This window comes from Sus scrofa, chromosome 7 (genome assembly GCF_054392235.1).
Source record: "Sus scrofa isolate SSC_HxYL_T2T_F1_AM1 chromosome 7, Sscrofa_HxYL_maternal_Yorkshire_Landrace_v2.0, whole genome shotgun sequence".
Lineage (NCBI taxonomy): Eukaryota > Metazoa > Chordata > Mammalia > Artiodactyla > Suidae > Sus > Sus scrofa.
The window spans coordinates 107,514,400-107,527,929 of record NC_139389.1 but is presented as its reverse complement, the minus strand read 5'-3'; the positions used below and the strand labels follow the sequence as shown (position 1 = coordinate 107,527,929).

At 39.3% G+C, this 13,530-nt stretch overlaps 1 protein-coding gene across 4 annotated transcripts in view; it reads right to left on the bottom strand.

Annotated features, from left to right (window-relative positions):
- Positions 1-13,530, bottom strand: part of RBM25 (RNA binding motif protein 25) — a 61,523-nt gene that overhangs the window by 19,691 nt on the left and 28,302 nt on the right. For all 4 annotated transcript variants that reach the window (NM_001243829.1, XM_084966541.1, XM_005666339.4 and 1 more), the window contains 3 exon segments: positions 2,406-2,489; positions 2,727-2,780; positions 6,953-7,138. In NM_001243829.1, the coding sequence (NP_001230758.1) occupies positions 2,406-2,489; positions 2,727-2,780; positions 6,953-7,138 (324 nt within the window).

The following is a 13,530-nucleotide window of genomic DNA, read 5'->3' as shown; positions in this document are numbered from 1 at the left end:
TGTCACCGAAATTTAAATTGCAACAATAAAATGTGCATTTTTTTTTCTTTTCTCAGTCATGTAAAGCATTTAAAACAACTTTAAAAAGCAATCTTACCTGTTATACTCTTTTTCTCTTGCTCATGGATCAGAGAACTGATAGAGGATTACGAAAGAAAAGCTAGTGCATGAGAAATCAATATATTCAGCTGCTGTGCCAGTCTATATCAAAGTGGAATGTAGGCACAGCTAATACTGAATACATTGGAATTACAAAGGGAAGAGAAAAGAAATGGCAGAAAAAGGACAGAAACTGAAAACTATTTAAAGTGGCAAACTCTAATTTTTGAAACAATTCTAATGGAATATAAAAATGTATGTAGCCAGACTACATAAAACTTACCTCAGTGTCATATACATATAAAGAAATTTGTTTATTTCTGAGATAACAGATACTTACAGATTATTTTAGCTGTTCCAATAATAATTTGTTTTGTAGATTTCCCTCAATTGTTTTTACTCTTGCTTATTCACTATACTGTTTACTTAAGTGTGTAGTTCCACTTAAATAATAATTTGTTTCAGGAAGCATTTCAAAAGTTTTGTTCTAAGTAAATGAAAAAGTGAGTGAATCTGATCCATACTAAATGCATTTCTAAAAGAGTATATAAGATTTATATGCAGTAACAGATACACACATACATATATTTTTTAAGACAATAACTAGAGAAAGAGGAAATGAAGCAAGTCTAAAAGAAATAAGAAAGTAGGGAAATAATGAAGAGGAAAGGACAGAAAAAAAAATCATAAATCTTACCTTATTCTCTCTTCAGACTCGTCCGTGCTGTAAATGGACGCCCCCTGCCACGCTGATACCCTGACAGTCCGTGGTTATTTAATAAACTCATACCAAAACATGCAAAGGTTCACTGAGCTCAAATTTTGTTACTGAAGTTTCAAGTATTCCCTTTAACCATACCACCCAATAAAAAGAACTATTTTTCTTTTTCATTTTGATTTTGATTTTTAAAACACATTTTGGAAATTCAAAACATTCTCCCCACAGCGAAATACGTGTAAGGCAGTCAAAGGCCTGACAGCTTCTCAAACTGTGAAGCAAATATCTTTTGAAATAATTTTTTAAAAACCTCATACTTTACCAATGATATGACAGGATTTAACAAATAACAACAAAAAGGGGGTAAACCACACACACAACTATATACCATTTTCAAGCTTACTCAGACTCTGAATTTCAGTATAGAACCTAACCAAAAGTATTACTCTGAAATGAATTTCCATGGACTACCTTTTTAACGCTGAAAATTAATTTGGGAGAACTACATTTGTGCATTAAGACATTTAATTCCTGAAAAGGTCCTGTGTATGTGAGCTATGATTGTAGATAAGAATAATAAGTGTTCTGTAGCATTGATTCAATGGCATTAATTGTCAACATGGGATTTTGAAAGCTATAAGAAAAAGAAAGATTGAATAAAAGAAAAAAAATGAACACAACATTTCACTAAGTTAAAGGTCAATCTCAGGAGTAGGAACCAGTAACACCTTATTATCTCTCACATCAATATACATTTCATGCAGTGTTTGCGTTTCACCATCTATAAGCATCACCTTCAACATCAGCGAACATTCACAGATGCACTGTCATTGAGAGAAGCTTTCAATAGGCAAAACTCGTGAGTGGGATTTACTATGCATAAATACCCATTTCCAAGCCAGTTACCCCTTTGCATATTTTTCTGAGGGGGCATCCATAAATATAATAAAAAACAGAAGCTCATACTTACATCCTATTCCTTGTTACTTTCCAAGCTGAGAGTTTCATCTTGCATTAGTCACCATATGATCTCTATCATAATGGTGGGGGTCAATGAATAGATTAGCTTTATGGGAATTTACAGTTCTTCCATGCATCTAAAATTTGGTAAGTCTGGTAACCACTGACCTACTTTTTAAAATCTCCCCCTCTCAACTTAAGTCTATACAAATAATAATCTTAAATTTTAATCTCAGCTCTAAAGAAAAGGTTTTCCTAAGATTAAGTAACTGCCCCCAGATATACACTACAGTGTATGTTATCCTGCTGCCCCCTTGAATCTAGTTTAAATCTGACCTTGATGTTTATGTTGAAATCTAAAGATAAAACTAGGTTTTATTCATATTAAAGTGAGATGACTGCAGAGTAGTCAGTAACTGAAAAAAACTATGTACAATACGCCAAGGACCACTCTAACATGGTACTAGTCTTCTGTTCCTTTGTTCCTAGCTAAATATCAATTAAACCTATAAAAAGCATTAAAAATTATATTCTACTGAAAGGTTGATTTTTTTTCTTTTTTTGTCTCTTTGCTTTGGATTCTGTAAAAAGTCTAGATTGGTAGCAAGTGAAAAAACAAGAATACTACCTTGTGTGTGTCTCTGAATTTGCTGATCTCTCGGGATATCAGGTCTCTTTTGTCTTCTTCCATTTCTATGGCATTTATATCCTCCTAAAAGACAAGGGCAAAAGGTGGGAATGCATAAAGATCAATCCACATTGATACAAACAGATAAAAATTAAAGGTTAGATACTGTGCATAGGTTTTACAAAATACAGGAGTAAACAGAGCTTACATAGTAACAAATCTAACAATGTAAGTTAAATAGTAAAAAATTTAGATGGACAAGAATCACAAATCTGGTGATTAGCAATCCAGTTATTGTCAAAGACTGTAATGTATACGAACCTTAGTGATGAGTGGATAAGGGATCAGAGGGGCCACTGGGAATCTGCGGAAAATCTGCGGAAAAATCCACAAAGATTAAAACAAACCAAAAAACCAAACAAGAGTTTATATTACTCTGAAAAATAATTTCCTATATATTTATACTGTAAACCATGCAAGAATTCTGTAAATCTTCTCTATTTAAAATTATTTGATAATAAAAAAGATTTCACCCACTCTCTATAACTCTTCCCATGACCCACCAACCCTTCTGCCTCTAACATTCCCAACCAATGGAATAAAAAGGGTCTCAAACTAGCATTACTTTTTCCTTGATCTCTTCCAAGACAAAGGAAACAATCATAACAACAGAATTTACCCACAATTCCATAGAGCAGAATACACCTTGATTCTCTCCTTCCAACCCGTATCAAACAAATATGTCTAGTTATTTTCTCCATTACTGAGGGAAGAGGAAGAACAAACTCTATAGGGTCTCAATTACTCTATAGCTGACTGTAATCAATTACTATTACCAATGACTGGCACTTGGCTACACAGGTTTTTATGGCCACATGAAGAAGAAAAAGCCAGCCAATTATGTGGCCATAAAGAAAACTAAAGATTACAAAAAAAAAAAAAAAAAAAAAAAAAGAGTTCCTGCTGAGGCTCAGCAGTAATGAGGCTGACTAGTATCCATGAGGCTTGAGGCTTGGGGCTCTGGCCTTGCTCAGTGCATTAAGGGATCCGGCGTTGCCATGAGCTGTGGTGTAGGTCACAGATGAACTTGGATCCAGTGTTGCTGTGGCTGTAGTGTAGGCTGGCAGCTGTAGTTCTGATTCGACCCCTAGCCTGGGAATCTCCACATGCCTCAGGTGTGGCCCTAAAAAGCAAGCAGACAGGAGTTCCCCACGTGGTGCAGTGGTTAATGAATCTGACTAGGAACCATGAGGTTGTGGGTTCAATCCCCGGCCTTGACCAGTGGGTTAACGATCCGGTGTTGCCGTGAGCTGTGGTGTAGGTCGCAGACAAGGCTCAGATCCCAAGTTGCTATGGCTCTGGCGTAGGCCAATGGTTACAGTTCTGATTTGACCCCTCGCCTGGGAACCTCCATATGCTGCGGAAATGGCCCTAGAAAAGACAAAAAAAAAAAAAAAAAAAAAAGGCAAGCAAACAAAAAAACTGAAGGCAATGAAATCCAAAACATTATGAACTGTAACTACCCCTTTTGATATTAAGCCATAATATGTCTCATAGTACTACTTTTCCACAGTATATACAACCCATGCATATAATATACTTCCAATAATTTTCAAAAATACTTTCCATAATTTAAGCATATCCCCAAAGAAATGAACATAAGAAATACAAAAACATTTTCTTCCTTCCTTCCTTTCTTTTTGCTTTATGGGGCCGCACTCGCAGCATATGGAGGTTCCCAGGCTAGGGGTTGAATATGAGCAGTAACTGCTGGCCTACAGCACGGCCAAAGCAACGCTTGATCCAAGCCATGCTTGTGACCTTACACCACAGCTCACGGCAACGCCAGATCCTTAACCCACTGATCGATGCCAGGGATCAAACGTGCATCTTCAGGGATCCTAGTTGGGTTCGTTACTGCTGGGCCATGACGGGAACTCCTAAACAAGTTTCTTTCAACTTGGACTCCCTACTGTTCAATTAGTTGAGGCTGACAAAAAGTGGGTGATGATATATAATTCACTGGAGAGGAGTGCTTCATCTTATGCTCTTCCACAGTACTTCAGTTTTAAGGCCAATGGCATTATTTTTCATGTAAAAGAATGAAGCATGTAAGGAAAGGTAGCTCAAGTTTTTAAATGGGTCAAAATCCTCATTATTAAAAAAAAAAAAAAAAAAAAAAAAAAAAAAGGAGTTCCTGTCGTGATGCAGTGGTTAACGAATCCGACTAGGAACCATGAGGTTGTGGGTTCGATCCTGCCCTTGCTCAGTGGGTTAAGGATCCGGCGCTGCCATGAGCTGTGGTGTAGGTTGCAGACGAGGCTCGGATCCCGAGTTGCTGTGGTTCTGGCGTAGGCCGGCAGCTACAGCTCTGATTAAACCCCTAGCCTGGGAACCTCCATATGCCCAGGGAGCAGCCCAAGAAATGGCAAAAAAAAGACAAAAAAACAAACAAACAAAAAATCCTCATTATTTTCATGCTTGGAGCAGAGACAGAGCAACAATAATTAGGGAGTAAGGCAAAACAAGGCTAGTCCCTTTGTGGCCAAAAAATATTATCCTACTTTATCCCTTAACATCATCAACTCCTATTCATCACTTAAATTTTTGTTTGTTTGTTTTGCTTTTTGCTTTTTAGGGCCGCACCCGCAGCATATGGAAGTTACAGGCTAGGGGTCATACCTGAGTGGTAACAGTTGCCACAGCTCATGGCAATGTCAAATCCTTAACCCACTGATCAAGTCCAGCAATTGAACCTGCGTCCTCATGGATGCTAGTGAGATTCGCTAACTGCTGAGCCAGGACGGGAACTCCTTAAGTTTTTTTCCCCCCTTTCTTAATGAAACACAAGCTTCCATGCCATTGTATTTCAAACATGCAAAACAAGTACATTTTGGTTAAAAAAAAATTAGGATGTTAGCTGGTAAAACATGGTCAAATTAGCTTTAACAGTATGTTGCGTTAAATACTAATCAATTCTAGTTGGAACAAAGGAGTTCCCATCGTGGCTCAGAGATAACAAACCCAACTAGAATCTATGGCCCCGCTCAGTGGGTTACAGATCCGGCACTGCTGTGACCTGTGATATAGGTCATAGACTCCGCTTGGATCCCATTTTATTGTGGCTGTGGTGTAGGCTGGCAGCTGCAGCTCTGATATGACCCCTAGCCTAGGAACTTCCATGTGCCACAGGTATGGCTCCCAAAAGAAAAAAAAAAAAAAAAAGTTGGAACATAATAAAAGCACAAAAGTGACACTACTAAAAGTAAACTGTAGAAATGATTTTGTTGTCACAAATCAGGAGTTCCTGATGTGGCACAGTGGGATTGGTGGCATCTCTGTAGCTCCAGTATGTAGGTTTGATCCCCAGCCGAGCACAGTGGATTAAAGCACCTGGCATTGCCACAGCTGCAGCGTAGGTTGCAACTACAGCTCCAATAGGATTCTTGGCCTGAGAAGTCCATATGCCACAGGGTGGCCAAAAAGTGGGTATAGAAGGAGCATATCTCAACACAGTAAAAGCCATTTATAACAAATCTACAGCCAATATAATACTCAATGAAGAAAAACTGAAAGCCTTTCCGTTACAATCTGGAACAAGATAAGGATGCCCACTCTCACCACTTTTATTTAACATAGTATTGGAAGTTCTAGCCACAGCAATCAGACAAACAGAAGAAATATAAGGTATCCAAAATGGAACAGAAGAGGTAAAAACTATCACTCTATGTAAATGACATGATATTGTATGTAGTAAACTCTTAAGGACTCCACACAAAGCCTACTCAAACTGATACATGAATTCAGCAAAATAGCAGGATACATTATTCAGAAATCGACTGCATTTCTGTATACTAACAACGAAACATTAGAAAAGGAGTATGGCACAAATGAACCTATCTACAAAACAGGAACACTCGCAGACAGAGAGAAGAGACTTGTGGTTGCCAAGGGGGATGGAGGGAGTGGGATGGACTGGGAGTTTGGGGTTAATAGATAATGCTCACTATTACATTTACAATAGATGGGCAGGAGTTCCCATCATGGCGCAGTAGTTAACAAATCCGACTAGGAACCATGAGGTTGCAGGTTCGATCCCTGGCCTTGCCCAGTGGGTTGGGGATCTTGGCATTGCCATGAGCTGTGGTGTAGGTCGCAGATATGACTGGGATCTGGCACTGCTGTGGCTGTGGCGTAGGCCAGTGGCTACAGCTCCAATTAGACCCCTAGCCTGGGAACCTCCATATGCCACAAGAGCAGCGCTAGAAAAGGCAAAAAAGCAAAAAGGCAAAAAAAAAAAAAAAAAAAAAAAAAAAAAAAAAAAAATTGAATACATGGGCAATAAGGTCTTACTGTACAGCACAGGGAACTGTGTCCAATCTTTTGGGATAGAACACAATGAGGGATGAAATGAGAAAGAGAATGTGTATATATGTATGACTGGGTCAGTCACTATGCTGTACAGCAGAAATTGGCACAACACTGTAAATCAACTACACTTTAGTAAAATAATTTTTTAAAAAAAGAAAGAAATCAGTAACACGTACGTCCTCCTTCTTTTCCTTCTTCTTCTTCCTGGGGTGAGAGTCAGATTCCTGTGAGGGGGCATTGAGCTCGCTGGAGTATTCACGTATTAAAACTTCAATGGCCCCTTTGATCATCTGATCTCTTCTCTTTGTTTCTTCATCTAAGGCTTCTTCATCATCATTAGTGACAGTTTCTGGCCTGGCATTCTTAAAAAAAAAAAAAAAAGGCAAATTCAGGAGAGGGAAGAAGGAAAATCAAGGAAGAAAATCAAAATCATTCGGAAACAAGTTAGTACACAAAACAAGTTTTTTTGCAAAATATCTATTAAATGCAAATTTGGTTTTATTCCTAGCTTCAAAAAAACTAAACATAATTTTACTGTTTTTCCTTAGATAAACTGTATTTTATCATTTTCTTTTCCTTTCTTCCCTTGACAGCTAGTAGTCTGATCCTTAACCAGCTACAGAAAGATTAAACCACAGAACTAGCATATTACACAACACATTTGCAAAGTGTTCATAACTTTTCAGACTGCCTTGCTCAATACCTGCACAAACTAATGATGTTTACTAAATAAATATCATGTGAAAAAAAGCAAAATACAATTTTATGTACCACGATCGCCACTATTTAAAATAAAAAGCATACGTAGGTTAAACAAAAAACACTTGACAGCTATATACAAAAATGCAAGCAGCAGGTAGGTCAGGGCTGAAATGATGGCTGCTTCTTATTCCCCTCTGCTTTCTACAATATGGGAATACCACTTAGAAAACTCATATACTTATCACTAAAAATTTAGCAATCAACTCTAAATACTGCATATCTTTCTCCACATGATTTGTACATGTAATATTATAAAAAATAAAAACAGAGTTCCTTCTGTGGCACAGTGGGTTAAGGATCTGACTGCAGAAGCTCTGGTGGAGGTGAAATTGGTTAAAAAATCAGGTGCTGCTGCAGCTGTACCGTAGGTCTCAGCTGGGGCTCAGATTCGATTCCTGGCCAGGGATCTTACACATGCCAAGGGTGTGGCCATTTAAAAAAAACTTAGTTTCTTCTTCCACTTCAGAAGAAAGCACATTCAGTAATAAAGAAGAGTAAAAGATTTAGCAGTATAAGAGGTTCAAAGGAATCAACTGGATATCTGAGATGTTTATGCAGCCCACCTATTTCTCTCTTCAGAGGAATTAAAGCTTCCCTAGTAAAGCTACTGGTTGGAGAGTTAGAAAATAGCTCTTTATGTTCTCTCTTTGGTACTGACTTCTAAAGTCCAAAATAAGAATTTCTTTGGGAACAAAGCAAATGCTCCTTCTTTTGAGAAAATGTAGATTCAAGCAGGCAAATTTCCAGGCAAAGATGCAAAGATGTTCCTACCTGCAGTAACTGATCTGTCCTCAATTAAGATGTAAAGCAGGAGTTCCCGTCGTGGCGCTGTGGTTAACGAATCCAACTAGGAACCATGAGGTTGCGGGTTCGGTCCCTGCCCTTGCTCAGTGGGTTAACGATCCGGCGTTGCCCTGAGCTGTGGTGTAGGTTGCAGATGCGGCTCAGATCCCGCGTTGCTGTGGCTCTGGCGAAGGCCGGAGACTACAGCTCTGATTTGACCCCTCGCCTGGGAACCTCCATATGCCGCGGGAGCAGCCCGAGAGAAATAGCAAAAAGACCAAAAAAAAAAAAAAAAAAAGAAATGGTAAAAAGACCAAAAAAAAAAAAAGATGTAAAGCAAACAGCTCTTTTCAAAGATCATTTGTACCTCCAACACTTGGCAGAATTCATTCTTGATGTGTGGTTAGTAAGTACTACTTGTGACAATCAAGCAGCTATCTCTATTCCTGTAACACTACTGCTGCAGAAGTTCATGAAAGGATATGGACTAGATCAGCATGGCTACCTCAAGTGAAGTATTTTTACTGAAGGTCAAAAAAGTTGCTTCTACAAAATCTGCAAACTCTAAATAAAAGTTTTTTTTTGTTTGTTTGTTTGTTTTTTGTCTTTTTGCCTTTTCTAGGGCCGCTCCCAAGGCATATGGAGGTTCCCAGGCTAGGGGTCGAATCGGAGCTGTAACCACTGGCCTACGCCAGAGCCACAGCAACGTGGGATCCGAGCCGCATCTGCAACCCACCACAGCTCACGGCAACGCCAGATCCTTAACCCACTGAGCGAGGCCAGGGATTGAACCCACAACCTCATGGTTCCTAGTCAGATTTGTTAACCACTGAGCCACAAGAGGAACTCCTAAATAAAAGTTTTTAATTGAGCTACTACACTAGGCCCATAATTTCTCTTAATACTCCAGGTCAGAAAAAATCTCTCACTCTTTCTAGACAAACTCAAGTTTCCTTTTTAGTAGGAGAACTATACAACTAAATCACATTCTCTCATTTCCCGGAAATCAGGAAAATTCCTGAAATAAGGTAACATAAAAAGTTCTTCAATATCTAATTCTTATATCAGCTACTTTAAGTCACTGTCTTCTACATTTCTCCAACAAGCCAACAATTAAAGAAAAAGAGCAAGTACATATTTCACTTTTTATTCCTGAAAAATTATGACATATTTGCAATCTACTCCACTATATTTATATTTGCTTAAGCTGTTTGAAAATTATTTTATCTGATAGAATTGCTTAACACTTTCATTTTATGATTATTGTATAAAATCAACACTCCAGGAAAACATGCCTTGTTTGTCTTATGACTTCAAGTACCCCTGGGCACCATGCCAAGTGCACCCAGAAGTTATGTCTGTTAATTTTTTTAAACTTTTTCACTTTATCATTAATAACTATTCAGTTTTTATTAGAGGTGGTGTCAATTCCATTCTTGAAAAAAAAAAACATTTAAATTGATTCCTCTTACAAATGGTGATTACAACATAAATCAAAGTCACACAATTGCACACTTCCCTATTTACATATATACACATGATGTGATTCACTTCATGTTCAGAGCATACCATTTGCAAATGCCACAATTTAAACAATTGCATAAGCAGAAAAACAACGAGTCCCAGGGAATTATATAAAAACTCTAAAGATACTGAATCCATGCTTTATTTATGTATTTTTAAATTTTTTTTATTTTTATTTTTATTTTTTTGGCTTTTTAGGCCTGCACCTGAGGCATATGGAGGTTCCCAGGCTAAGGGTCAAATTTGAGCTGCAGCTGCCAGCCTACACTACAGCCACAGCAACTCAGCATCTGAGCCATGTCTGTGACCTATACCACAGCTTGCAGCTGTGTGGGGCCAAGGAATAAACCCACATCCTCATGACACTAGCTGGCTGTAGAAAAAGACAAATAAATATATAAATAAATAAATTTAAAAAATAAAGCAACTGCTGAACCACAGGGACCTCCCATGCTTTATTTTTTTAATTAATTTTATTTATATACTTATTTGTCTTTTTCTAGAGCCGTACCCACGGCATATGAAGGTTCCCAGGCTGGGAGTCTAATCAGAGCTGCAGCTGCTGACCTACGCCACAGCCACAGCAACACCAGATCTGAGCTGCATCTGCGACCTACATCACAGTTCACAGCAATTCTGGATCCTCAACCCACTGAGTGAGGCCAGGGATTGAACCGGCAACCTCATGGTTCCTAGCTGGATTCGTTAACCACTGAGCCACAACAGGAACTCCCCATGCTTTATTTTAAATAAGAATTCAGGAGTTCCCGTCATGGCGCAGTGGTTAACGAATCCGACTAGGAACCATGAGGTTGCGGGTTCGGTCCCTGCCCTTGCTCAGTGGGTTAAGGATCCGGCGTTGCCGTGAACTGTGGTGTAGGTTGCAGAGGCGGCTCAGATCCCACATTGCTGTGGCTCTGGTGTAGGCTGGCGGCTACAGCTCCGATTCGACCCCTAGCCTGGGAACCTCCATATGCCGCAGGAGCGGCCCAAAGAAATAGCAAAAAAAAAAAGACAAAAATAAATAAATAAATAAATAAATAAATAAATAAATAAGAATTCAGGCACTGCAGCAAGAACATCTGAAAAATGTTGTTGCAGTTTTTTTCGTTTTAAGGTTTTAGTGATATGATAGGCAATAGAGCTCATATGAGATAAAATACAATCTCTCTGGAGTGTAAACTGTATTACTTCCTTATAAAGCTAAGTAAAGATAGTAAGATTATCAGGTGAGCAACAGAACTGCAACTGTTAACTCCATTCTTGTTATAGGCCGAGACTTTGTCCTAGGTTCTGTAGAGGTAAACAATGAAAAAAACACAGCCTGTGAATGTACTGCCCTATCTTGTAATCAGAGAATGTGGGATATATGAATGAAACAGGGTACAAGGAGCTGTGAGAGAATAATACAAATAATATATACTACAAAGCAGATTGACATAAAAACCTGCTTTATATGAGAAGAGAGGAAAGGAATTAAAGGTAGGATTGATGAGGGCTACAAGAATCAAGCAACATTTTAATTATAAAGACGGAAGTTCAACAGAGAGCTTGAACGGGTAACAAGGACATCAAAGCACAAAGGAAGTTTGTAAGGATGTATAACTGAAACTTGGAGGGGGACTGATAGAGAAAGCTAGAAAGGTAGTCTAGAGAAAGTGCTGCCTGTCTTGCAAGAAGAATATGGGGAATTCCACCTGTGGTGCAGTGGCTTAAGCCCCTGTGGAGGAATGGGTTCAACCCCCAGCCTTGTGCAGGTTAAAGATCCAGCATTGCTATAGCTGCAGTTCAGATTCGATCCCTGGCCTGGGAACTTCCATATGCCTCAGGTGCAGCCATGGGAAAAAAAAAAAAGAAGAATATGAGTTTTATTTTTATTTTTTGACTGCACCCAAAGCATGTGGAAGTCACTTGGCCAGGAACTGAACTGGCGCCAGTCACAGCAACCTGAGCCAGTGCAGTGACAACACCAGATCCTTCATCCACTGCACCACAAGGGAACTGCCAGAATATGGGCATGATACTCTGAGAAATTCAAAATCATTTAGGATACGTGTGCAGGAAGCTGACATAATCAGACATATGCTTGAGAAATACAGGGCAGCACTGTTAACGGGTAGATGAGAAGAAACTAAATGTAGATAAATCAGGAGTGAGGAAAAAAGCTGTTCCCAAAATAATACTTAAGAATTCAAGGAGTTCCCTTTGTGGCACAGTGGTTAACGAATGTGACTAGGAACCATGAGGTTACAGGTTCGATCCCTGGCCTTGCTCAGTGGGTTATGGATCTGGCGTTGCCGTGAGCTGTGGTGTAGGTTGCGGATGTGGCTCGGATCCCAAGTTGCTATGGCTCTGGCATAGGCACCGTGAGCTGTGGTGTAGGTTGCAGATGTGGCTTGGATCCCAAGTTGCTGTGGCTCTGGCATAGGCAGGTGGCTGCAGCTCTGATTCGACCCCTAGCCTGGGAACCTCCATGTGCCACAGGGGCGGTCCTAGAAAAGGCAAAAAGAAAAAAAAGGAATTCAATTCTGAGACTTCTCCTGGAACAAACAACAGCAGATTAAGGATCTAGCTTTGTCACTGTAGCGGCTCAGGTCACTACTGAGGCAAGAGTTCAATTCCTGGCCCAGAAACTTCCACATGCCAAGGGGGAAAAAAAAATACCCTCAACCTTGTATTTGTAAGAGAAAAACAAATTCATGTCTTTCAATTAAAACTACATTCATCCAGAAGTTCTCTTATGGCATGAGTTAAGGATCTGGCATTGACAGTGCAGCAGCTTGCTTCGCTGGTCAGGGAACTTCCGCATGGCGCAGGAAGGGCCAGGAAAGAAAAAAAGGGGGGGGGGGCCACAAAAATCCCTACATTTATCCATGGACAGAAAAATGCCTAGAAGAATATGCAACACAAAAGTCTACAGTGGTTACTAACGATAACAAAATTATGGGTGGTACCGAATGTCTTCTTTATGGGTTACTCATTTTTTTTTTTTTTTTTTTTTTGTCTTTTTGCCATTTCTTGGGCAGCTCCCTCAGCATATGGAAGTTCCCAGGCTAGGGGTCCAATAGGAGCTGTAGCCGCCGGCCTACGCCAGAGCCACAGCAACGCGGGATCTGAGCCATGTCTGAGAACTACATCATAGCTCACGGCAACGCCAGATCCATAACCCACTGAGCAAGGCCAGGGATCAAACCCACAACCTCATGGTTCCTAGTCGGGTTCGTTAATCACTGAGCCACGACGAGAACTCCTGGGTTACTCATTTTTAAGATTTTTAAATGATGTTTTTGTAAAGGAGGAATGGGCAGAACCAAGAAAGCTATTTATATTTGAAAAATGATGAAAAACCTGAAGAGAGCAAAAAACGCTGTTTTGGTTTTTTTTTAGAGACAGAAATGTAATAATGAATCTATTTGGGATCCACTCAGCTTGAGGTGCCAAAAAGAACTAAGAAGGGAAAATAAGGCAATAAGGCAATATACACTCAAGGTTTTAGCTATTTTTGGCTTTGCTGAGAAAGAGTAATGTATACAACACAACATACAAAAATTTCCTTTACTTTAGCTTCACTTAACATAGCCACCATCTGTTGAAACCAGTAAGATTGACTTTCATTGATTTTAGAACTTGTATACTTTAAAAAAGAGGGGAACTCATAAAAATTTTGTAGGTTGAAATGTATTTT